Source organism: Haemorhous mexicanus, chromosome 17 (assembly GCF_027477595.1).
Source record: "Haemorhous mexicanus isolate bHaeMex1 chromosome 17, bHaeMex1.pri, whole genome shotgun sequence".
In the NCBI taxonomy this organism is placed as follows: Eukaryota; Metazoa; Chordata; class Aves; order Passeriformes; family Fringillidae; genus Haemorhous; species Haemorhous mexicanus.
Genome location: NC_082357.1, coordinates 9,382,624 through 9,409,821, shown reverse-complemented (window position 1 = coordinate 9,409,821; position 27,198 = coordinate 9,382,624). Strand labels below are relative to the sequence as shown.

The following is a 27,198-nucleotide window of genomic DNA, read 5'->3' as shown; positions in this document are numbered from 1 at the left end:
TGTCTTTAATTCATTGCTCACAAATCAGCATATTCAGTGAGTCACAGCCATGACATGACTTACAAACAAGCTGGCAGAAAAATATGCATTTGGTCAATTACAAAACTCCTCTTTTATTATGTCTTGAATACAGTGGGCTGCATTCCAGCAAGCACAGAGCAGGAAGCAAATGACGTGGAGCTGACAGAGCGACACTGCAGTCACCAGCTGAGTGTTACTCAGGTCAGCCCCACTGAGGCATCTCCTGAAAATGCCTTCCTGGGTGAGCAGCCCCAGCCTGATGGGAGCAGGCAGGATGGGAGTCTCCAGGTAGGTAGCAAGGAGATGGAATCTGTGTTTTAAAGGGAGGAGCTGCTCTGAGGAGGTAGCAGGGCTTGTCCAGCCTGTGAGACCACGAGGCTTTGGCTGCACAGGCTGAGCACACTTATAAAAGAAGAGAACTTGGATGGGGTGTAAAGGCTCAATACTGTCACTCCTGACTATTTTACAGCTTCTGTGGTTACACAGATTCTGACAACAACATTTGCTCCTTACTTTTCATTGCCTTTTCTTGAACAGGAGGCTTAGCTCACAGCACCAGCAAGGAGAAGGCTCCTGAGTTCCCAACACTTGCTTGGAGTGTGAGATCATGCTCAGGAGAAGCAGAGAAACGTGCTGTGCTCTGCCCAGAAACAAACAACCAGTCCAAGCCAAAACAAACAGCTCAGTGATGAGTATTAATGTAGGCTGCCCCAAACTGGGGTTACAGATCCACTGCCAATCAGCCAGTGGAGACACTGTGTAAATGCAATTGTTTTGAGAGTAAAACCTCTGAACACCAAATATTGTACAGGGGGGGAAGGCTCTAAATTTGAGAGCTTTGACAATTGCAGTCTAGCACAACAGACTGAAATATTCTGATGCTTATCCACATTTGCAAAATCCAACATGTTCATTATGATCTTACTTTACAAAGAGCCTCTGATACCATTTAACACATCTGCAGAAGTGTGTTTCCTTTTAAGTTCTTTTAAAGTACTTTTATAGGAATATAAGATGCTATGCTACAGAACTGTGACATTTCTTAAATCCTCCAAGAAACAAATAAGAAACCTTTTTTGGCAATACAGAAAGCTCATCCTTTCTACCTGGATTTACTGTTTTAACATTTCTGTGAGCAGAAATCCTCATTTATCAGTGATCATCATCTATACCCCAAACAGAAATGTAACCAATCCTATTAATTTACAATTAACATTTTTCATATCAAATCATCTCAGCAGTTACACACATCCCCAAATAAAATCCCAGAAAGTGGTGCATAGCACAAAGCACCAGTTCAACTGCAGCATTCCAGTAAAGGCTGGCACTAACATGAAAGGCAGGAACCACCTGGTTCAGAGCATACAACATTAAATAGATACATTTATGATAGAAATAATTTTTAATTCTTTATAGAGACAAAAGAGAAAAAGGGAAAGAAAAGACACAATCTCCCATATCACAGCATATCCAGTGGCACACAAGAGAACCAAATGGCTCCTGAATAAATGCAGATCAAGTATCTTAATTCTGAAGTATGAATCCATTTTTATTATATTACATATATTAAACACCTGAGATGAATTTCTAACCCTCTCAAAGACAACAGTGAACATCTACAAAATACTAGTGAGCTGTAATTACAGAAATCAGTAAAAAACAAGTATATTTCACAAATCAATTGATACTGGCAAACATATTTTTAATATTTCTAGACAGAAAATATATAAGAACAGAATTGCTCAAAAGATAGGCAGTGTCTGGTTATACAAACACAACCAGGCTACATCAGCAACAGGGTATAACTTTCTCACATGTCTCATCATTTCTAAATCATCAGCTCTAAATTTTTCTTTACTGCCACCATAAAAATCAAAAAGTTGAAATAATTATTAGCAAAACTTCCCTGTGTAAAAACTTGAATTAAAAGCTTTGTTTTCTGCACTAAGGTTATTTCTTGGACTTTCTATGCAAAACTGGCATAAAGAATTCTCTTCCTAACATCACAGCCATCTGTCCCATCTGTTAGGGATAATAAGCACCAGTAAAGAATTCTCAAACAACAGACAAAAAAGGCAATTTAGACATACTAGCAACTAATTGAAGAAATTATTAATACAATGCAGTAAAAGAGAAACCAAAGTTGTGATCCTGTATCACTACTGATACATACACAGTTTAAATTTGTATTAGCTCTACTGAAAACTATCCTCTACTTATATTTAAATGTTGTAGAGTTCAGGGCTTGATTTACTTTGAATCCTGCAAAATCTGCAAGTGGAGTGAGTGCAGCACTTATCTGCAACTTCTTGTCTTGCCAGCAGTTGTGATGACAACAATGAAAAAAATCTGCTTGAAGCTGGAAGGTGTGAGCACATTTGGAAAAGAAGCAGGTGAATGGTATGACTCCAAACCTCTTCAGGATTTTTTCTTCATCTAAAATTTAATCCTACAAGTGAAGCACATGAATACTTTTAAAAACACAACTCAAAATATATAAAATGCATGGGCTCCAGGTCACCATTGAGAAAACAGTAATGGAAAACCAATGCAACTGAAACTGAAAGTAATAAAGTTTCCTTACTTACATGTTTAATGGGCTACAGTGCTATGCCCTTTCTGGAGAATTTTAACAGGAATGCCTTCCTGTACACTTCAGCAGCAATACAGTTTTCCTTGGAATGTTGAGATGCAGAGATAGTTGTGGAACACCAGCCTTATGTCTGCATGCCTGTAACAACTTCCTTGCTCCTATGGGATGGTTTTATATCTGCTCCCTCCCCAAGCATCTCTCGTGAGGGATCAGCCCTTAGATGCTGAATTCTGCAGACTCAGACACACTCTGACACACTCACATACACCCACTCCTGCACACCAGGCTCCACTCTCCATAAACCAGGCATTCTTAGCCAGCAGGTCAGACTGGATTTTTTTGATTTCTATTTGAATGACTGGGCAACGTTTTTGAACCAAAATACAAACTCTAGCTATAGAAACAAGGATTTAAAAAAACCCAGTCTTGCTCTGTATCTGCCTTCCCCAAGTCCTTGCTGAATATCTTGGCAGGCCAATGTTCTCTAGTGCAACTCTGCAGTTGTCTGTCCATTGTTTTCCCTCAAACAGCTCTGACAGCTCTTCTGTCTTGTTTAACCCTCAGAAAGTACTTCCACACAGCAACTTCTCTTTTCCTGTGCTTTTTACTTTGCCAATTTAAAGCCACAGGCTGGCTCTGTGAGAAGTTCAGTTTGCCCAGCTGCCTCTCCCACCACTCTGCAATGACAATCCTTTGCTGAGGATGTCTTTGCTATTAGTGGGCTCCTTTTCCTTTGTTCATTTAACAGATAAATCATGCTGCCCTTGCAGCAATTGCTATTCCAGCCATTACACCTGGCTCTAACTCTCTAATGTGCTTAACTGCTTGCTAGACCATGAATAACTACAAATACACATCTGCCTTGCTCTTTTCACCCCCAACAGTTCTCTTTGAACTCTTCTTTGGTTTTATGGGGTTTTACTGTGGACTATCTCAGCTAAGAACTAAACTCACTACAAATGTTTCCAATTTTGAAAAAAGTAACAGCTAGAAATGAATAAATTTAATGAAATATTACTCTCCTACTGAAATCCATGAACTATACATAAACTAGGATGTAAATGGGGTGACTGTTTACCTGAACACTTTTTTGGAAGCCAGAGCTGTCTTTTCGGTTTGTGTTCCACTTTTCAAGCAATAATCTGTTTGAAAGAAAAACAAACCCCAAAGAATTACAGCAGTTTTTCACAGAGGCACAGAACACCTTGGAGTCCTTGCTTAGCCCTGTCCTTGGTGACTTTTCCCTGAGGAGGTATAATGCATTTTAAAGTTCTTTGCAGGAACTTTTGCCTCTTATTCCTACTGAACTGGTGCTTTCTGCTTCTGGGTTGGCAGTTAGGAAGGGTAACAATGAAGAAACATAAGGATCAAAACAATTGAATTGTCCTTCACTCCTATTCTAGACAATTCTCCAGGTCTACTTTTTTATAAAACAGACATTGGGAGTCAGATATTCTTGTCTTCATTCCACAAAATAATAAATACAAAGATTCCTGATAAATACTCACCTCCAAGATTTTGCCTGCTTTAAGAAACTTCTAGCTTTTGCTACTTCCTGAGTAAGGTTCTTTAGATCATCTCCTTCAAAGTAAGGGAAAACTGGATTCTGAAAACACAATTAAAATGTTTTAACTTGCACCTATTTATTGTTTTCTTTTTCCCCAACTGAATTAACTGATCCTAAGCTCTGAATTTCCCTACTTGCAGAGAAGATCTTGGTCTTACAAGGGGAGAGCAGAGCAAGCCTGGATTGAACCTGGCTCTGTTCAGCAATGTTCTTCTGCTGAGGCAATGCCTGAGGTCTCTCATGCTGGAGAATGAACGTGCTAAGCACTGTATAAGGATTTTTCAGTTAAATTAAACACAAGATGGGAAGGATAAGAAGACAGTAGAAGCTGAAGTTAGCTTAAAAACCACATGCAGACACACAATATATTTTTTACTTCTCTTTCAAAACCTATATTGCACTGTGTATTCCTTTCATGGGCTTGGGCACCTCACCAAGGCAGTTAGCAGAAAGATAAATCTTAATATCTGTTTTTGCCTTTTTAGTTTTCCTATGAAATATCTTGGAAGCTTTGTATTATTTTTCCCTCATTGTTTTTCTTTTTAAAATAAAGTTTCTCTACTGATGAAGAACTAAGTTGCAAGGAAACAAAACAAACTGATTTATTTAACATACATCTTCATCATCCAGCCCCTCTGTCAATATTCTGTGTGCTGCTAATTGTCCATCTTCACCTCCAGAGCTGCAGTGGAAGCGCCCTCCTGTCTGGGAAGCAAGCTTCTTCAGGAATTCAACAGCCCCTCTGTTAGCACAAAGTAGAAAGCTACTTATGAAAATTATTTTCTGAAAGCAACAGCAAAAGAATTTCTAAGAACTCCTCAAAAATATGACATCAAAACAAGTAGATTGGAGGACATGATTATAAATCCCTGTATGAAATGCAGGCCATGTGGCAATGACCTGTGTCAGAACAACCTTCCCCATCACCATCTTGGTAGCACAGACTTCTGACAATTAATAGAGGAGTCATTTTAAGAGAATTTTCTTTTGGTCTTGCAAAGTATCATCTACCTGTCTGCACAGCTAAAACAAATGGTGTGGATTTTAGTATCTTGTTTCTTTATCAATCTTTCAATTTCTTCCAAAATCAGACTGCAACTGGTGTCTGGTTTTCCATCAGTCAATAGATACAGTGCCTCTACACCTTGGAAACTGAGAGCCTTCTGAAAAGCAGAAAATAAGCTTAAACAATTGGTACATTTATATGAAATGTTATACTTCAGAACAAAACCACCATTCCAGTAATTTCAGACAGTTTATATTTGCCAATATATTTATATTTGATTATTAATCAACTTAGTTTTTTCTTTTCATTTTTGCTCGTTTGGGAAGGCGATCAAGGATGTAAACTTGGAAATTTAAGTAGATCATTTGTAGCATAAGACAACATATTTATAAGCAGGACATGGCCAAAAATTGACTCACTGAAATAAGAAAGTTAATTGGTTTTGGACAACTACAGACAAAAGATTTTTACATCATATTTCATGGGCGTTAAAGTTGTTTAATGTCTGAAAATCAGGCTCACTAGGACTTGAAGGAATATTATGAAAATTTACTACAGTAGTTGACTCAGTGGACATCTCTGTAATATACACATGTCTTGCAGCTCTACTGGACTTCATTCTTGATGAATGCCATAACATTTATTTAGAGCTTGTGCAAGGTTGTCTGGAAGAAGATTTGATCCTTAGAGGCAACATTTCTTTTTTGATTCCATTTTAAAATCTCGTAAAATTGCAAGTTCAGTTTTAAGTTATTATAACTAGTTGATTTCTACACTGAGAGTTTTTATAGGAGAAAAGTTCCCTTATCTGTTACTGAAGTTCAAGAACTGTACTCAAAACCCATGAGATTCCAACAAACAGTGCTTATTTAAAACCCTGTTTGGGTCAGAGCAACACAGCACAGCCACAGTTGTACATAGACATCAGTTAGAGCAACTGGCTATTTACCCTCTCCAGTATTCTTTGAGCACAAATATTAAAAAAACTATTGATATTGATATTTGACTTCTTTTTAAAACTTAGTATGAGCAATTACTTTGAGTATCTATGAGCCCTGGGGCCAGAAACAGTGAATTGATTTCTAAACTGTTCAGTGATTTGCATATAGAGATGTTGTACACTTTGACATTGTAATTTTCCTACAATGTCAGCAGTCAGGTGGAAGAGTTTTACCCCCACAGACAGGATGTGTTCTCCAAGCTGTGGCACACCAACCTGTAAAGCTGCAAGGATGCAGGAGCTGCCATGAGCACGGCATGTGGAAGCCCACTGCACAGCATCATGGCAGCTTTCATCAGTTGCCTCTACAAGATACTCTTTCCAACTCTCTGTGTTTTCTGCAAATCTCAGCAGGTTAAACCTGAGGAGAAAGATGACCCACAACATTTAACCCTAACCAATACAACGAGTCACTTTGGATAAGACAGTTTTGAAATAAGAAAATACATTAAATTTAAAAAAAACCAAGCCCAAACCCAACAGTAAAAAACCATGAAACCCAACTAAACCCCCTAATGAAGAGCCTAGTGTTGGATTAAGGTCTTCAGCCTTGGAAAAGTCAAAAAGCATATCTTACTTTGCATGAACAGAAAATCTATGGGAATGCTGAGCTTAAAAGGGTAAACAGCATCAGCCTACAGCAGAGGCTCAGATCTTAGAGGGTTTAGAACTTAAAACTGGTAAAACCAACAGAAAAAGCAGTTCTTGTCACATGCACATTATAACATACAGTAATTACCTGAACTGTGTTTCAGTGCTGTATCACTGTAATTATTAAGCAATCTGATTACATAACAATGAGTGCAGATTTCAGTCTTTATCAGTAATTCACCATACCTGACTTCATTTTTTCTCAGCTGTTCCCAGATAAGGGAGGCAAGTTCTTTTGTGACAGGAGGCAAATATGGGCCCATGGAACCAGATGTATCAATCAAAACACAGACATTTGCTTCTAAAATGGTACCAAACCACTTTCGGCTTCCTGGGCCAGAACATTAAAACTGATTAAGAATTATCACATAGGCTTATTTTACTGAGCATAATGTAAATTTTCAGTCTTTAGGGGTAATTCTGGGTACATTTCTACATAATTAAGTCTAATCTATGTGGCAATTATGTACTTAAAAGGTTAACAATAGAAAAGTGTTTGGCCATTTCCAAACTAGATCTATCAAGCATTAATTACCAGCTAATTGTAGCAACTTGCATTAAATAATTTGTCCTTTACAATCCAGAAAAAAAATTAAACTATTTCCCAACAAAGACCTTTATGAGCAACAGAGAGATCAAAACAGTCTTCACCAGTAGTGATGCTGAACTTCTAAGCAGGGCACATTCTAAGGAAAACATGCAGAAAAGCTAACTTTGTTTGTGCATGTTACTGTATTTATTCTGTTGATAGAAAGCTTCTGCTCTGTATTCACAAACACACAAAGACCAAAACCTAATTATTTGTCAGCAAGCAAGATGTTTATCAGCTGCACAGATGCTGAATTCTCTTGTATTCACAAAAATAAGTTTTAAACTTCCAATGAAATGCAAGACAGAGAATCTTTATTCACACTGGAGGTTCAGAGTTACATTCAGATCCATTCTACCAGAAACAGCAGACAAGAGGGTTTTGTACATATTTGTGCTTTACAGGAAACCAGAGGCACACCAATACCTGAGAGAAGCCACTGCACTCTCTGGATGTAACGCTGCAGCACCTTCTCCAGCTGCTCTCTGTAGGTTTCCAGTTCTCTAGGCTGAAAGTGCAGATGTTTCACAACCCCCTGGAAAAATTCAGTTTGTACATGAGCATCTTACTTCAGGAAATCTGAGCTGAGCTGCTAGACAGGCAGTGTTGGCATTGGACAGCAGGGAGATGTTTGTCTTTTTATCTATGAAATATGGTAAGAAAAATTCTGTGACTCTGTAGCTTGTACTTAACTTTCTATGCTTCTCTCCAGTCATCACACAAACTGAAACAATCAAGATCCAACATTTTCCCAGTTTTAACTCACACATGGTTTTGAAAAGTTTTACTTAAATTTTAAAAATTATATTTCATACTGTATGAACAGAGGAGATGATACACATTCTACAGAACATGCAGTTTGGACTTCTAACATGCTAAATGGTTTCTTGCAGTGAATAAAGGACCTTCTCTAGTTTGCTAGTGGAAGTATGATTTAGAAAGATCAGGGAAAAGTGGAGAGAAAAGTCAGAAACATCAATCAACACTCACTAAACAAACACAAAGCCTTTCAATAATGTAGGTACCTGACATCTGCAAAAAACCTACATTGATTTCTGCACTGGGGAAGATAGAACAGTATTTTGCTGATACTTTCTTGTGCAGAGACTCCACAGTTGTCTTCTGGTGGGTACAGCTTGGACCAAACATCAGTCTGGGCAATTCCAGTTTAAGCTTTTTAATACTGTACTTGGTCAGCCACTTGTAAGACAAACAAATAGAGCAATTGATTGCTGGCAAATATCAGAACAGTTTTAGTAACACATTGTACAGAATCACAGTTAACATTTACATTAATTCAGATGGATAGTTCCAAAATGGCATTTATTAGTAAGGAGAAAAATACCTCTTTGCTTGAACAGATTTCCTCTTTCTCTGGCAATGTGACAGAGCAAACAGATTTTCTTACACTCACTGCCTTGGGATACCTCTGATATATTGTACCTATTTAAGAAATGAACAAAGTACCTAAAAAAATCACTTATTTTACAAAATTGTCACCTTCAAAAAATTCCAAACCAAATCAACTGAACCGTGTTCACAGGGCTTTTCCTTGGAGCACCTTTGACCAAAAGACCCCAAGGGACTTTACAAAAGAAAAACCCCAAAAAACCCAGGCAAAAAGTGCCACCCACCTGCATCTAAAGTAAAAATCCCCATCACTATTTGGTAAGTGAAACTCTCTCCCACTCACTGTTCAGAGCACCCTGGTTATCAGTGACTTACCGTCCTGCCAGTTCTATAACAGAAGTGCTGATAAGAAAAGGGCTTCACCCATCCCATCCTGATAACACATACCCACATTTCTTCCTTCTTCAGTGTAAAATACAGACACAGAGAACTCTGAATGCTTCCTGGGTTTGTGCTTTCCTTTTTTCTCAGTCTGAGGCCATTCTTTTACTGTTTCTGCTACAAGTAAATAATAGATAAAAACCCCATTAATTTAGCTCAGCTGGATAAAACTCTTACATGAGAAGAGGCCAACCCTGTTCTTCTCTTCATATATTCCTATTACCACAATATAAATGCTTAATTTTCTTTGATACTGATTAAGAAAAGTCATATTATAGCACTACTTCAGCAGCTCTCATAGAAATGAAACTTTTACAAATAAGAAATTACCATCAGGAAGAATGTCACAGGAGTTAGTTTGAAAAAAATGAGAGGTTTGAACAAACATAATATTTGTTGGAGAAACCAGTTAACATTATACAGAGCACCTCAGATGCAAGTAAGAATCTAGATTTGTAAACACTGCTACATATCAACATCAGGAGATCTGAAGACTCAATTTTAATGTAAAGAAAAATAAATTGCAAATGTTAGTGATGATACAAAGAAAAAACTCAGGAAAATAAAAAAAAAAAGGTGGAAAAATGAATTTGCCTTTAAGGGACCAGCAGTAATTGGAATCAGTTTAAAAGCTTTTCATATACCAAGAGCAGTTGGAAGAGTTAGCACTTCAGACAACCTGACACTGGTGTTGTACTTTTCCTTCATTACTAGATCATAAATAAATCAAGTGGAACAGCATATTAATTAAAATGGGACCTAACAGATTTAGTGGCAATGTATGCACTGAACTAATAACATAACAAATGTCTGAACTGCTGAGCCTTGTGGCTTCAGGTATGGGACACAGTGGGGTTCTACTTTCCAGCAGACACATCTGACATTTCCTGATAAAGGTCAGGTATTCAATCCTAGGACCTGGAAATCATTGCACAGCTGTGCAGAGTTCCTTCCTTGCACAGTGTAGAAGCAAATGAGGTAAATTACAGCTAAAACTCATCCCAAAGGAATTCCAGAACAAGCACCATGGTTCCTATAGATTTGATTAAAGATTACAATTCCAGGTTTTCTAAAATCTTAATTTAAATCTCTAACTTAAATACTGTCTTTTAAGCAAAAGCCAAAAGAAACTGAAGACAAAAAGCCCCTAAATCCATACAGACCTGGTGGAATTCCTGCTTTGGCACTAGGAGGACGCCATGCCAGTACTCTTACAGGAGTATTTCTCTCTGCACCATGGTTGTCTTTAACATTCTTAAGCACCTTTAATAACAAAAAAAAAAAGTAAAAAGTGCTTCAGATGGATTATAACAGCATTATTCTAACCTGGAACTATGCTTCTTTATTATTTAATTCCTGCTTTACTCTGGCTTTGACAAATCCACAGACTGCCATGACAACACATTAATTTGCAGTTTCTTGCTGGGTTAAGTAACTCTAATGGCTCTGTTTTAATTTTCTTGCCAATATCATCTGCTACCATAAACCTGAAGACTAACACCTACAGGGAGAGGAGTTTGGACCATTTTTGCCACCTGAAGGAGCAGTCTAATATGGTTATGGCCTTGCTTTATAGAATACAGTATTTAGTATCTTCCTCAGCATTTTAGTGACTATTGAAAATCTAGTGCTGACACCTATAATTTCTCCTTAGGGATGAGCAGCCTGCTAAACAACACAAGCACTTGTTTAACCCTACTGTAGGATAAGACTTGCTGTGACACTGAGCCTTCAAGCAACTGACATCTAATTTAACATACAGCTCTACTATAAATACCCCAAACATCTGTGGACAACCCCATACCCGTTTTCTACAAGTTTAATCCCTGCAAAACCATGCTCTCTTGTCATCTCTGAGTAATTAGTTTCTCCTGCATTTGTGAAGAGGTGTTGAGAATATGTCACTTTTGATAAAACAGCCTGGAAGACCTACAAAGCCTTTGCAACATTCCCACACCTACATTCCCATTTCCTACATTCCCACACCTACAATGCCATTCCCATTCCAATGATGAGAACTGAAAGTTCCAGCAGACACTGGCCCTTTATGCATATTACAGATGTGCACACCTACTCAAAACAGACAGTCCAAATTAACAAACATAGCAAAATCCCAGGGGATTCAGTAGTGCAGCTCCACAGAAATAAGCACTGCAGGCAGGAAACAAATCCTGAATCCTGTTCTTGTTTTATGCTGGCTCTCTGTGAGGCCAGAGACATGCAGAACACCATCATATTCAGTACCCTCTAGAAGGACTTGCAAAAGAGATGCAATTTGGTAAAGCAAATTTCTGCTTTGCCTTTGTTTCCATTAAACATTATTTTTTAAGGTCAGAGGAAGGATTATTTAGACACCTTCTGACACTACAGTGTGGTTCCATTATAACTAATTACTTACTATAATGCACTTTTTGGTATTTGTAGCATTTTGAATGCAAACAAATTCAAAGTACTATCTCAGTGCTGCTCTTATTTTTTCAAATTTTCAGCTGAGCACTTCTCTCACAAAGAGGAACATCCAATAGCTGGGCAGGATCTTTAATTAACACACAGCATATTAAAAATGGGACCATTTCAAATATTCCAGCCAGACTCACAGCTGTTGGTTTAGGAGATGGCACCTTCTGTGTTTTTTTTTTCTCATTCCTCATAAGCACATTTGAGTCTCCTTCTGCTGTGAGGGGTTTCACAGACTGATTTCCTGAGCGTTGCTTTAAGGACTCCACCAGGAATGCACACTGAAATGGAAATCCACATTGCTTAGTAATTCAGATACATGGCATTTAAGGAAATGACATTTCAAAGACAGGTATTTTGTAGTTACTACTATAATAATAAATAATATTCCTATCTGACAATGCTTAACACTCTAACTGAACAGAAGTGCTGTGCTTGCTCAAGCACACTGCATGGAAACCCTTCCTGCTCTGGGCAAACAGACGAAACCAAAGGCAGCAGTGTACATAAACCAAAGCTAGAACAAAGTGGAAGATGGTGAACCAAGTGTATGCAACTGTAACATGATAACAAAGTATTTTTAGGTGTCATTGAATAGCCACCAGCACTTCTTTTACAAAAATCCAACTTTTGTGACTCAGACTTGCATCCAACAGGGTTCTCAGCCCTCTGGACAAGATTCTTACTGCAGATCTCTTTCTATTCACACTTTTATAAGAAGCAGGCACCACACTGCCAGGCTGGCTATACTGCTGCAGTTATTCTGTTGGATATCTTTGGAAAAAAGTCATGTGCATGGAATATGGGGAGATACAGTCTAGTTCTACAGCCTCAGTACACTTGAGAAAACAACTGGTTTAGAATTGACAAAGCCATTGTGCTAATGACAAGCCCTCCCTACACTGGGACTTACAAGAATGTAGTGTTATTTATTTGCATATAACATTTATAACTTTATTATAATGAAGAATTAATTTATTTGAAAAAAATTCATCACAGGATTGGCAAGAAAAAGGAGAATCACTTGAACTGTAAACTTGTATTTGGTATGGAATCATGGTTACTCCAACACCAGTCACCGCAGTGCTACTGTGCAACTGCTTTCTAGTCCATAGTTTATGGTCACTGTTCTCACACTCTAGAACATTCCTGCTCATCATAAAAGGGTTTTTTCCAATCTCCTGAACTGTCAGCTGAACAAACACTGTTCATTTTTTTAGGAAGAAACATGTAATTAAAAAGTTCTATGTAACTCATACCTTTTGGGAGTAGTTCTTTGCCTTTTCCATTTCAGATATAATACTGGTAATATCATCACTTTCAAAAATACCTGATAATCAAATAGATGCTAATTAGCATGGGTTTCCTAAAGTGTACAAAATTAGTATTTTTTTTAATGTACAACAGTTTGCACCACCTGCTAAATTCCAATGCAGAGAATCAAAAACCTTTGTTTCCTGCATGCCTGATCATCTGGACCTATCATATTAATAACTATATTTTAAAGCATCTTTAAAAAGGCTAACAGAAAGTGGTGAATTCAAATAGAAACAAAAAACCAAACAAATTCCTTCATTAAGGCTGCATTATAATATTCTGCAAAGTGGTTGAAGGTCTCAATAAAACTATGACCTGTGTTTATATCTCAGTGCTCTCAGCATTAAAAAGGTAAACTACTTGATTTGGGAGTAAAAAAGCATTAATGAATATTATTTAATTAATGAAAAAGAAGTATGTGCTGACTTTCCTTTGCTCATACCTGCTTCTCCAAACCAGTGAAACCTCCCATTGGCTGCCTGTACAATTTCTTTAAAAGCACTGGCAGTTTCCCTGGGGCTGGCATAGCAGGCTGGAATAATCCCACTGGAGTCAGTGCCCTCTGTTACACTGAGCAGACAGACATGGAGCTGTAAATCCAAACCTCCACAAGCCTCAGCCACATAAGCACTGATTGTGTGCTGTAAGACAGAAGAGAAGAAACATCAGGGCTGAGCCTCTACCTCAGACAAGCTTCCATCTACTCCACTGGTTCCTGACTGATGTACAAGTGCTCCCAGTTGGAGCAGCTCAGAACAGGAACACACCCTGAGTAGTGCAATGCTTGCTCAGTCCATGCAGACACAACAATTGTCACTATTGCTGGTTACAGGGGCAACAGCTCTACTGCAGGCAAGAGGTGAGCTGGGGTGCATTTGGGAACTAAAGGCAGAGATCATGGACACCAATGTAGCTGGGCACTGAAGCAAAGCAGGGATGAAACTGTCCATTTGTCCCTCATTTTCTTGTCAACCATATGGACTTTAATAATTTCTTAGGTCTACCCAGATTTCCAGAGGTTTGGTAACAAAAGCAGGAGAAACCTCACTGCACACACATGTAGAAACTCCAGGCTGTGCACACGGCTTAATGGCCATGGAGCACACTCACTGCAAATGGATCCAGGCAAGGGATTACTGGGATAAAAACACCAGCTGTCTCTACATTGTGTGCTATGGAGCTCCACTGGAAAATTATTTGTGTCTTTGTTCCATGAGTTGCACAGAAATATTACAAAAAATCAGCTTGCTCCAACTCAGAAATCTGAAGCAAAATGATTCCCAGAGCTGGAATGGGAAAGGAAACCTAAAAGCATGTCTTGAATTTTCTATAAATAATTAATACTTGCTACCTCCAACACATGACTAACAATTGCAGAAATGGAAGTCTGGGATCCAGACAGTTCTGCTGCCTTAGGCATGTAGAGGAGGAATATTCTGCTAATGAACTGTGATTGGCTACAAGGGGAAAAAAGGCATGGGGAAAAAAAGAGAAAAATAAAGTTGATATTAGTTTTGATAGGAACTTAGAGAAAAGTTGCCTATGATGACACTCACTGTTTCCTGATCAGGTATTCCAGTAGTCAGCAGGTAGAGTCCCTGTGATTTGTGTTTATCTTTGTCTCTGAAGTCAACTTCCACAGCTCTTCTGAGGGCACTCATGAAATTTCTACTGCCCTTGCATTCCAAGCTCAACACCCACCTAAACCAAGATGTTTACAGTTCAAAGAATGAAGAAACAACAGCTCTTGTTTCTGCTCAGAGCAATGAAGAGAACTAAGTGTCTTAAATAATACTGCACTGGAGTCTAAAATTTTTGAAAATGACAGAGAGCAAAACCAGATTATATAACAAATTATTTGTTCTGGTTTCTGTATTGCCAGCATGGCAAACTAGATTTTAAAGTAAGATACAAAGCATAAAGAGGAAAGAATTCTCTCCTAATTTTACTTGGACAAATATTAATGTAGTAGAACTTACAGAAACAGAAATTAAAACAGAGGTATAACGAGAACACAGAAGATGTGACTCCACAAACAGAAACCTGGGATTTTTTTCCAAAGCATGTGGGAAAAACCCCATTGTTTAGCTCTCACATCCCAACTGAACTTGAAGCAGTTTTCAATTCTTCATGTAACCTCTTCATTCCTTACACACACACTTCTGTATCTGTGTACATATATATTATTTATACATATGAAACATAAAGCCACCCCAAGCTTATTAACTTTTACAATGTTATTTTCACTTGAAACCACTATGAACAATCACTGTAGAACACAGCAGCCTATTTTTGTAACATGATAAAATTATGCAATTTTTCTCTGTGAAATTCACATACATGGGATAATTACTTGATCCTACCTCCAAGCCTTTTCTAAGTTTTCTGGTTGGGAAGGACACAGCTCCTGCTGCCAAGGCACAATGTCACTCCCAAATCTTTCACAGAAAAATAACAGCAATTCATTTTCAGATTATGGTTTAGAACAAGCAAAAAGATAAAAAAAAAATTCACAGATGAAGAAAAATCTCATTTAGGGTATTACAGACATAAAACTGCCTGATGCCAACTACTTTCTATTTCAAACCATTTAATTATCCATGTTTATCCATCACCCAAGGTTTATTTGATTTTCTTTCCTGAATAGGATCCTACATGAGCTGGGAAAAGCTCAGAGAAAGGACTGTGAAAGAAGAACTCCAACCCTCAGCTACTGCCTGTATCTCGTGGGATAAGGGCTCTGTTCTCACACCATGTAAGGAACTCCATGAGCTGTTGGCTCTTACCTGCCAGACACCTGCCCAGCAGTTGTGCCACATGTTTCTGCCTGCCAGTGCTGAATACAGAATTTTACCACTATAATGTATTAAACAGTACTGGAGTTACTGTAAAATTTAAAGGGTGCTCTCAGTTATGGCACCTGAGACATCAAAATTCTCTTCTTGTGTGTTTCTGACAGGTGAATTAATACTGTTATGAACAATGTAGCAGTATGAGTATTTGTTACAGGTATGATGCAATCAGCTCCAGTGACCCTCACCCAAAAAAGTGATTTTTAATTACTAATCTGGTCTCCATACATCTGATTCATGCACTCACCCAATAAGAACCAATCAGTGCTAGTCTTGCAAATACTTCACTAAAAAACATTAAATACTCAAATATGCCTATTAGTAACTGCAGTCTCTCAGCATACTTCCTTCATTGCAATGCATTACAGTTATTTTAGAAGACTCCCAGATAGTTACTTACGCTATAATATTGAAGCAATCCTTATTTGACATTTGCTCCTCAAGTAAAAGTCGCAAACAATGTTGGATATGAGAGATGTAGGTGGAGTTTGTCACTGATATATCAACAAGTACAACCACCCTGTAGAAGAAAAATGTCATTCATTAAAAAAAAGGAGAAAAGTCTTATTTAATTATGTAGTCTTATCTTTAGTGCACTCTGATTTGTCAGGGAAAGTATCTTCTACCTATGAACCAAAATGTATAAGCACTGAATCTATATTTTTTTAAAAATTCTGCAAAACATTTGGTAACATTTAAAAAATAAAAATAGGAAAAGTAATGGAAACTTCTGTCTTTCCTAAACTATGGATTAATCAGGCTACCTGTTCAGGAGCCATTAATGGCTCCTGAACCCCAAACAGCTCTTCCCCTTCTCTGTACTTGAGTATCTAAAACCCTCCTGGAATGTGTGGATGTTTGCCACATGGAGAGTTATTGGATACTTCACTCTCCTTTCCCAGCCAACACTCCAGGAAGATGTGGAATATTACTCCAAAGACAATTGGTTAAGATTTCTCTCAGCTCATCAGTGCCAGAGTGGTTGCTCAGGCATGGACTGACTGATGCACATTACCTGTTTAGAGGGAAGTGTTAATGATGAGCCGCTCAGCGTGGCCAGTTTTAAGTCTTGCTTGCAGTGACAATGCAGGATGGCCACAGCTAATGGACACAGGATAATTTGGGAACAGTAGTTTTGAAAAAACCCACAGGTGTGATGGACACTCAGTGGGATGTGAGTTCCCAGCACAACAGAGTGGCCAGATGGGCTAATTCAATCCTTAATCAATGAGCCAGAAAATCTGTAGTAACAGGGGCCTCAGCTACCTTCCTTTTGGCTGAAACTCCATATTCAAGGCTTGTAAACAGGAAAAAGAACAAATGTGCAATTGATGTTGGGTAAGGCCTCAGACAAGATGTAAATAAACACCTTCCTCAAACACATTAAGACTTCAAACCTCACCAAAAAAAAAAAAAAACCCAAAAAAAATCAAAATCAAATACAATACCTTCTTTCACAAACACTTCCCCACATTCTTCTGCTAGCAACAGATAGCCAGTCAATTCGTTTCTCATAGATTTTTACCATTTTAGCAAGGACTTTCTATGCATAAATAAAGAAATTTATGTTAAAAATAGAAAGTTCAAGTCTTTTATTGCCAAATGCTTAGGACAGAAATAACGCAACAGCATAGTAATGAAAAAAAAATTTTTAATTAATGTAGATAACAACATTTCATTCTTACTACAGATAAGAGAACACAGTCCATGAAAAAACCATAGAGTGATAAAAAAGTGTTCATAACAAAACACATCATTTAACATAAACACAATATTTCTCAAACACATGTAATTCTTTAACAGTATAAATTTGAAATTAGGGTAATTTGTCCAAACTTTATACACCATGACCTTTCCAAGTCTATGTAGGTATTGTATGAGGCATATCAAGCTAGAAAAGGGCACCGAACTCACAAACAAAACTATAATTTAGCATGCACAAAACACAAGCATCTCCCAGTGAGCAAGAAGCCACAGAAGCTGCTTTTCTTTTCAGCCACTTCACACCCTCCTTTTGGTCTGGCTGCAGAGTTCCACAGACTTCACATCACTCCCACTTTAATGGATTATTTGCCCTGCCTGGAAACATTCCCACAGCCCTTTGTCAGGACTGCCAGTGAAAAGGGAAAGAGAAAGGACTGACAGACCACCATACAGCAACCCCTGGTTGCAAACATCCCCAGACAGCTTCTCTTTCATTAAACCTGCCCCACTCTCTGATGCTCTGCATTCTGGTCTAGGAGGAAATCCCCAGCAATCACTACTGCCTGTAAGAATCCCAGTGGCTGCAGACTTACATGGACAGCTGTCTGCACACGAATCCCTGCAGCACTCAGCTAACAAGACAATTAATGAGGAATAATTAGATGATAGCCCTGACAAGGCCACATCATGTTAGACAACTCACCTGATAGTTGTACAATACTGGCAGGTCAACATGGATATTTTTTACAGTTCCATCATACCACTCAAACTGCATCATCACTTTCTAGAAGGATAAGTAAAGTGTTTACAGAACCCAACATAAGAATGACCCAGGAAGAAATTCCATGTTGGTCTTTCTTAAGAATGACATTGAGTTGAATCTATGACTCAAATATCAGTCTGTAGAATTTCAGCTAACTTATAAAGTACAGATTTAAATTAGAAAGATGTAGCAATAGAAAGGAAAAAAACCCACAAACCCAGGGGAAAAAAGTTCCTCCTCACTTGCCTCATGTAGAGTTGATGATACTGTTTTTTTAAGAATAGGTACAAAATCTTCCACAGGAGAAAAAGCACTGGGAGCCAGAACTTGATAAAGGTCTAACTTTTTAGCTATAGGAAGAAAAAAACCACATTAAATAAAACACATAGTCTGTCTCTAATTCATGTTTCATACCTGTTAAGCTTTTCTTTCTGTGCTACCTTTCAATCCATACGTCTTTAACCAGTCTGCTGAGGTTTTGGCCAGGATGCCTGGTGTTTGAATAACTAATGGTGCTTTGTGCTTTGGAGGCTTTGGGAAGAAGCTAGAAGGTGCTGTATTTGCAAATGCTGTGGAAACCTAAAACAGATTTCAAGAAAAGCTCTTGCAAGTTTTAACATAATTTATTTTTACCCTCAATTCAAAATACCCAGAATGGAATCCTGGTGAACATAATTAAAACTGAAGTGCTGGTATTCCAACAAGCAAAATGCTTTGAAAGTAGCTATCAGTGGTCCTCCTAAAAATGGGCTTTTACTGGGGATATAGAATCTTCTAAGTCATTCCAGAGTGACTTCTGCTCCATAGGTAGTCTACACAGTCCTTAGTAACTAAGAGGTTGGAAGAGAGAAAAAAAAATGTACAGCATAGGAAGGATGAGGGGAAATATAATTAGAAATTTTATTCACAAAAAAATTACTCCCAGACTTGTATACAGTGCTACCAAGACAAGCCCTTATAAGTTTGCAATGGATTTAAATGTCTAACTAAATCACACAGGAGAATCTTTTCAGCAATTTAAAAGGACAGTTGAAACTTCATTTATTTGATTGTGCATAGAGTTAGGCTAGTGCTCCTGAGATTCCCATTACAGCGATCACAGGACAATGTTCTATTAATGCCTTTTTGAGAATATTGAGCAAAATGTCTCCTTTACTGATTTTGTTCTTAATTTGCTCTTAACAATGGATTTTTAATAGAAAATACTCAAAGTTCACATAAAAAAATACCAGATCAGTCATACAAATTTTTTTCATATCGTGGACAGTTAAAATTTCAAATTATTCAAAGTACCTCTGGAAATAAAAAGTTACATACATCTGCTCTTTTACTACCAAGCAAGCCACCAACTCTTCTGTGAAAACTCTGCTTGATGCTCTTGAGTAGGTCCTTAGCCTTCTGGGTTTCCTGAAGTAGCAGATGAAAATCACTGCTATCAAAATTCTGCAATTATAAAAAGAAATGGGGATAATTAGTCAACCATTGTTCAAACACCAACTGAAAGCAGCTTTCTTACTTTTCTGTGCAAGCATCAATGCAAGACTGCCTGGCATGGCAGAATTGAGTGTGAATGTACCTAATGCTCTGCATATAAATTAGTAATAATTCATAAACAAGATATTACTCTATTACTTTGAATCACTCTACAGGAAGCCACTGCTTTTATCAGCCATAAGTCAGTAAACAATAACTACAAAATTTATTGCACTTTTAGGAAATGTTTTCAGTTGCAGAAAGAACTAACCACAGGTTTATTGAGCACATCCTCAGCACTTCTATAACAGAGACTTTCAGCACCAATTCTTACTATCAACTTCCACTCAGGAGATAATTATTTTACCTTCTCAAAGTGAAGAATCATCAGCAAGAGAGAAAATGCTTTGCCTCTCTCCCTGTCACCTACCTCTCCCTGGGAAGAGTAGCAATGATAACGGCCTCTTACAGCTTCTGCAAGGTTCTTTAGAAGTGCCTACATACAAAAATAGGAAGAGAAACAGACCTGATAGTCTCTTTTAATGATAATGTGGCTTGTTGGTATTCAGTTCTCAGTAGAGACAGAAAAAGAATATTTGAGATACATGTAGTGAGAAAGCCAAAATAATTATGTTTTCATCATTTGCTTACCAGTCTTATTTTAATATGGCTGAAAAACAAACTGAGTAAATCAAGTTACAAGATGATGCTCCAAACAATTTTTTTCATGTGTGCAAATATGCTCTGAAGAGAAAAGAACACTAATTCAAGAACTCTAATGATTAGGTGAGCTTCCCCACAAGTTTATGAGAGAATAGGAATAAAAATGCACTTCAGGAAGTTGAGTATGAACACAATTACTTACAAGAGAAGCAGGGCTGCTGCAATCATATGTAACAGTGTGAATCTGCACTTTTCTCCCCAGCGTGCACTGCTGAGCATAATCACATAATATTTCAAAAGACTGATCAGGGCTGATTAAAAAAGAAAAGAAAAATATATTAACAATGGCAGTAATCAAATGGGGGGGAAAAGGCCATACTGAAGAAGATATGGAAAAAAAACTGGGAAAGAAATTATAAATCATGGGAATTATTTAGGTATTTAGCATTATTATGCTTTTGGAGGGATTTTCTCTCCCTCTTTCAAACATTACTGAGATGTCACTACTGGAGCTTGGTTCTGTCCTGAAAATCTGGATGACAACAAACCCACTAGGATTCTACTCCCACTCCTAATAGCTTGTGAATGAAACATTCTGAAGTATTCCCTGCTAAGCAAAACTTGGAACCTTGTAAGCAACACTGTGTGTTCAATAAGTTATCTGAAATTTTAGTTCAATTACGTGAAGTATCAATCTTGCCAAGCTTACACCATCCCTTTTTGCACGTTTAGAATAAAATACAATTAGTATATTAGGAGTAAGGTAACACTCCTAGAATCCTTATTGTAGTCTTTTCCTTGTAATCCCAACTCCAGTATTGGAATTTTCAAATTAAGACAGCAGAACTGCAGAATTTAAATCCATAATTTATATAATCTCACTTGGTTTCATTTATTTAATCAGACATTTTAAGTTCTCCATCAGCACTACTAAGATCACAGAGAGAAGAATCTTTGAATGCTTAATGCTTTTTTATAGCAAAATCTATCTTATTCTCTAATCTTCCCAGAGGTGTGGACTCTTTCAGTGATATCTTTAATGACACTTAATTGATGTAAAATTAGAGCTAGCAGGCTCTCCATAGATTACTGTGATAAGTGATCTGCAAATGAAACATATAGCTTCATAACAGAAAAGAGAAGATTTATAAATAGTAAAAAAGGGAAGAAATAAAGGAAATCAAAGGTATAAACTAAAAATACGTAACACACGGGTCTTGAATTTTCTACTTATTTTTGTATCAAGTTCAGTTTCTTGTACCATTCCTGTATCCAAGTTAAATCTGGTTGTTAAGACAGATAATGAACTTACCAGCTTCCTACAATAAGAACCAAGGAATTCAGATCTCTCATGGGAAGGACATGCCTTAAGGCTTTCAGCAAATCGCAGCCTCGACCAGGCTCCAGCTCTTGTACCCACTGTCTTGCTTCATGTAGCCTAGGAGAGGGAAACAAGAAAAAGAATATTTAGGTGCTAAATAAGATAGATCACAAAGATTACTACAAATCACACAAGCAGCTAAGATATTTTATATGTGAAAACCATCTTGAAACTGATCACATGTCAAATTCATTGCTCTTCTCCCCTCTTAAAATCACTACAGGCACAAGATGAAAAACATATTACCTGCAAGAGATGGCTCAAATTAAATGGAGACCTTGTCTGAAACACCTTGATTTTTCAGAGAAATTAACTTACACATGAATATTGATGGTTTTTGGACTCTCCCACAGTGGTGAAATTTCTGTACTGAATGAGAGGCAGTACAATTCCTTCTTATAACAAAGCTGCTCATCTATTAAGCACTAATAAATAAAAAATTATGAATCCATTACTATCCATGCTGCTTCTGGCAGGGTTATTATGTAAAAGACTAAAAACAGTAATTTCCTAAAAATAGTTACAGCAATATTTTCAGCTACCACTAAAAAAGCTTTCAAGAAAAACTCACAAAGATTCAAATATTTAGTAAGGATAGAGATAAAACCTGGAAACTTATGGCACTCCAAATACTTTGTTAATGGGGCACGAAGCAGGGATATTTATGTTACTGGTACCAGTTTTTCTCTTCAGCTGATGACCAAATGAAACAGCAGTGATCTAGAATGCACATATTCACCCACCATGTAATTTCTAAAAAAATGGTTACCTCATAATCATGGATAGGGCTAAACAATAGTTCAGATATTCAAGCTAAGTAAACCAGACTGTGGAAACTGAGTTTTCTTGAAGAAGGTTTATTTGAAACACACAAATGAAAAACACAAAGAATATAAATTGATGGTAAATAATTCTTGAATGTGGGAAATTGAATTGTACCAAGCATCAAATAGATACATTATCTCTTCCTTACTGCAAAAGTTTTTTAAAAACAAAGAGCACAACAAAGGACAAGTTTCTTCTGAGAAGACAGAAAATTATTAATTCACCAAGGTCCTGACAAAAATTGTGAAGTTACTATGACAAACGTTAACTTAAAGGAAACTATATTTACCATAAATATCTCTGTGTACAATCTGGTTCTACCTCTTACAGCTGCTTTTGTAAATCAAAATTTATTCCACAGAGAATGTTGATAGAATTGAGAAATGTTAACAATAACACTTTCCTTAATAATATTTTGAAGTATACTGGATTTATTTTGATTTGGATTTCTTCTGGACATTAACAAATACTACACTTTCAAACACATTTGGAGCACACTTTTCCACAACAGAAAATTTCTATTGTATATTACGATTTTAAGCAGATTGTTTTCTATTTGGTTGCTGGCTTCTAGTTCCACAAAAGCTTGATTAGTATGTTAAAATAGGCAAAATTTGCTTTACTATTACTTACCAAAAGGTTCTTCTGAAAATCCAATAGTCTAGGTCCATAACTCAAATGAGACACATCAACCAAAAGTCCAACTTTAGTTCCTTTTATAACACCGAACACCTTAGAAAAGTCACTGTAAATATTAGCTTGTCTACAGTTTAATAATTTTACTGTTTATTCTGTACACCACCATTTTTAGATCAAGTATTGGGTATTTATTTTAATTTTAAACTTTTCAGCATAAAGATGACACAGTGACAAAGTCAAGGAGGAAAAGAAGAAGAGAAAAAGAGAGTCCTACTGGCTCCTAGCTAATCCTTACCAGTGAATCACATTACCTTCTTCCCAAGAAAACTTATTCATTACTTGAGAGGATAAAACAAAAAATAACTTTGTCCCCTTCAGGCGAAATCAAGCAACTTGGTGGAAACCAGATTTTGGAATGCTGCATCTTTCCCTATTCCCTTCAAGAGGGAGTTACAGCTGAGCATTCACACTGCCAGGCACAGTGTGATGAAGCAGCTGTGCAAGAGTGGGCAAAATGAACTACAAGAGAGCCCCACTCCAGGCAGAAGTTAATCTCAGCACTCTCTGCTCCCATTTAAATTGTGCTGAGAGGACCTGATGACTAAGACTGCAAAGAGAAAGGAAAAGACTAAATCTAGAAAGTAAAAAACTGCATACCAATGAAAGGTCAGGAAGAACAATCCACTGTCAACATCACTGCATATGATATAGAACTTGTAGTAAATAAAGAAAATACAAAGGCTTTCTGGAAGGCACTTTTCACTAGTATTCAAAAGTTAATTTAGTCTTTATTGCCATATAGAATTTCATTCTAAAAATATACTGCAAAGTTCAAGTTACCTTTCTGCTGTCCTGCAACAGCCACTGAATTCGGCGCTGATAGAGTTCAATCACTCTGACAAAAGGCAGAGCACACACTTAGCTACAGTGTTCCCTCACACTGGGTGTCAATGTAACAATCAACCACCTGTCTTCGTCACATCCCTTTCTCACAGATGCAAAATCTGTGAGAAACAGGTGTTTTAAAATATGTTAAATATGCCCTTATACAACTGGGGGTTGCAGGGCTCACCACTTAAATACTTCTTTCCCTAAAGCAGAACAACTTCCAAGTTTAATATTAAAATAGTTATAACCTGAGGTAAAACAAAATGCTTCCTGTCCTCTAAAATTGTTTTACTTTAACCAATGGATTTTTAATTCCATGCACATTGTGTCTACAAGTTGGCAAAGAGAAAATTTAAGCCAACATTTTAAATGGGCAAATCCACTTTGCTTTTTCAAAACAGAAAAACTGCTCCTGTTTTATAAAAGCCTGACACAGTGAGGTATGCTGAAATGGCAGCATTCTTATAAATTGTGAAGATTATTCTACAGTTTATTGAACCTATAAATTAAATAATTTAAGTTTCTTGATTTTATAGATCTTAAATTCACTTAGAATACTTTCAACTTCCATGTCACATCTGCATCCATGGCTTGAAGCTAATCCAGGTTTCACTAAGTATAACCCCCAACTGCACAGTGTTACATAGGGAAGCCTGACCATGCACTGGCTGCCTTTCTAAAATGAGCAAACTGCTTCACATCAACACCTGCTCGACAAACATCTTCCTTAAAACACCCCAAACCTCAGCTGTAGTGACATACAATTATCCCCCAATCTCAGCTGAAAGGATTTAATGTTGAGATACTCTGAGGTGCCCAGAGACAACAAATTAAGATTTAAGGTAGCATCTACAGTAATGGAGATACAGAATCAGTTACACATCAGAACAGTAAAGAAGATGGATACTTACTCAGAAAGCCTGGATTCAAAATCAGGAACAGTCTCCTCTGTAAACTCCATCACTTCACCAGCACTTCCTGAATTCCTGCAGCACTATGCATGGTTAACATCAGAGATGTACACAAGTTAAGACTGACTGGAGAAAAGGCAGTGTTGTACTTACAAAATAATATTGCCCTCATTTACCAGATACTCTAATGTTAACTGCAAAGATTCCAAACTGTAGCTTTTTATCCATTCTTCTGTTGTTTGCACCTTTTGACACTGTGTTTTCTTCATTTGTTCTCTCTAGAGATCAAGTGAAAAAAAATGACATGCAGAATGAGAAATTAAATGTGCTGTTTAAATGTGACAGAAATCTAAGTCCCAAGGAGAGTTGCTGCTAGGCAGTGCATATCCAAGAACATAATTTTATGTACTGGAATACTCTTCTGAATGTGGGACACAAAGGAAAAGAAACTTTCACCAGACTGAGTTAAAGGAAGGGAAAAGAGAGCTTAGTTTAGAGCAGACAGGAATGAAGACGAAATAGAAGAGCTCAATAAAAGAATTAAAATAAATACCCCAGTGATTTACCAGAGAGGAATAAAAATAAGCATCTCCCAAACACGACTCAGAGTTTGAACTTGGCTTCTGCCTTTTGGAGGAAAATGCAGTATCAACAGCTGATCTCATTTATTGTTTTGCCCAATTTGTTGTCAGATTAATCTCTGCAGAGAAACTACATGCAGTTTCTTGACGTGAGTGATCACACTATCAAACTGTCTGTGTATATATGCAAATGTATGGAAGGAAGCATATTAGTTGTCTATCAGTTTATTTATTCCCCACTATGAATTTATAATGGGTATGCATTACTGTACCAGCTGCTCCATTTTGTAGGAAAACTCGTCTACCAGCACATCTTGTGTCTTGCTGCTATGTGTTCCAAACAATCCATTATCTGGTCCTAGATGAGGCACAGCAAAATCTTGCCCTGCTGGATGATCACCCTGTAGATGGAATTCTGTCAACCTACAAGACAATCATTTTATGAGAACAATTCATCACCCATAATATTCCTGTATTGTCACAAAGTCATTTCAAGTGTTTTTCTGTAGCAACTGTTCTATACTTTGATAGTTGTTTAAGCATTAAGGTAATGTATGATGTTTTGAAGGGATATAGTATATACTTTACATAAATTATAATTTATTTTCTATCTACATATGAAGTCTCAACTAGATTTTGTAATGGTTTCCTCACCCAATTTTTTCCAAATATTGATCACTGTCCAACAAGCATGCCATTTTCCTGATATGTGTATCCATTATATGAATAGACTTAGCCTTGTTAAAAATAAAAAGACAGCATTAGAGCAAAATCCTCAGGAATAAACACTATTAGAAACGTATTAATATTGTCAGCAACTTAAATGATAATTTATATTGTATGTGGGACAACAGCAAACTAAAAAATAAAGAGAAGTTACAATTATCCGTTTATAGAAAACACATTTAGGAACTATTCTGCAGAGCTGCTTGTTAATGGATTTTATGCAGTTAATTATATGCGTGCACAGCTGCCGGGAGACGGGCTACAGAGCTCAACCAGAAAAAGAGATTAACCACAGCAAACGCCAGCGCGGCGGCGGGAGCTGAGCCAGCCGGGCTGGCAGCGGGTGGGCGAGCTGCCCTCGGCTTTGGGCACGGTACGAGTCATGCAAAACCCATTAAACCCCGTTTTCCCTTGGCTGGGCTCCACCGCCTGCCCCTGGCCCGGGCCACCGGGGCCCTGCGGCTCACAGCGGGTGTCAGCGCAGCCCTTGCCGTCCCCGAGACCCCGCTCACCCAGGCAAGGGTCCCCGCGGTGTCCCGTGCCCGAGAGTCACCTCACCCCACCGGGGAGAGAGCCCTCGGGCCCTCCGACCCCGCACCGCCTGCTGAGACTCACCTGACGGGGGAAAGGCTCTGCCGTGCCCGCCCTCCCTCCCTGGCACCGCGCCACTGACAGCGACTCCCCGAACCCCTCAGCACCTCCCGGCACTGCCCCGACCCTTCCCTCGTGCGGCACCGGGAGCGGAGGGGCCCAGCCCGCTCCCCGCCCGCTGTTGCGGCGTTGCCGGTGGAGACGGAGCC

General features: G+C 37.9%; 1 protein-coding gene across 1 annotated transcript; it reads right to left on the bottom strand.

Moving 5' to 3' along the window:
• Positions 1–1,545: 1,545 nt before the first annotated feature.
• VWA3A (von Willebrand factor A domain containing 3A) lies at positions 1,546–27,198 on the bottom strand. The gene is made up of 34 exons (XM_059861980.1): positions 27,014–27,198; positions 26,327–26,409; positions 25,945–26,095; positions 25,268–25,369; positions 25,092–25,174; positions 24,133–24,187; positions 23,287–23,385; positions 22,147–22,253; positions 21,760–21,885; positions 20,650–20,758; positions 20,215–20,280; positions 19,629–19,754; positions 18,752–18,890; positions 18,558–18,661; positions 18,252–18,332; positions 17,293–17,387; positions 16,245–16,364; positions 15,356–15,430; positions 14,549–14,693; positions 13,435–13,633; positions 12,935–13,005; positions 11,816–11,956; positions 10,382–10,481; positions 9,225–9,335; positions 8,773–8,870; positions 8,475–8,627; positions 7,854–7,962; positions 7,025–7,169; positions 6,404–6,548; positions 5,193–5,344; positions 4,797–4,923; positions 4,123–4,220; positions 3,693–3,756; positions 1,546–2,470 (listed from the first exon to the last, which is right to left on the bottom strand). The coding sequence occupies exons 2-34, from the start codon at positions 26,389–26,391 to the stop codon at positions 2,465–2,467; spliced, it is 3,567 nt and encodes a 1,188-aa protein (XP_059717963.1). The 5' UTR covers positions 26,392–26,409; positions 27,014–27,198; the 3' UTR covers positions 1,546–2,464.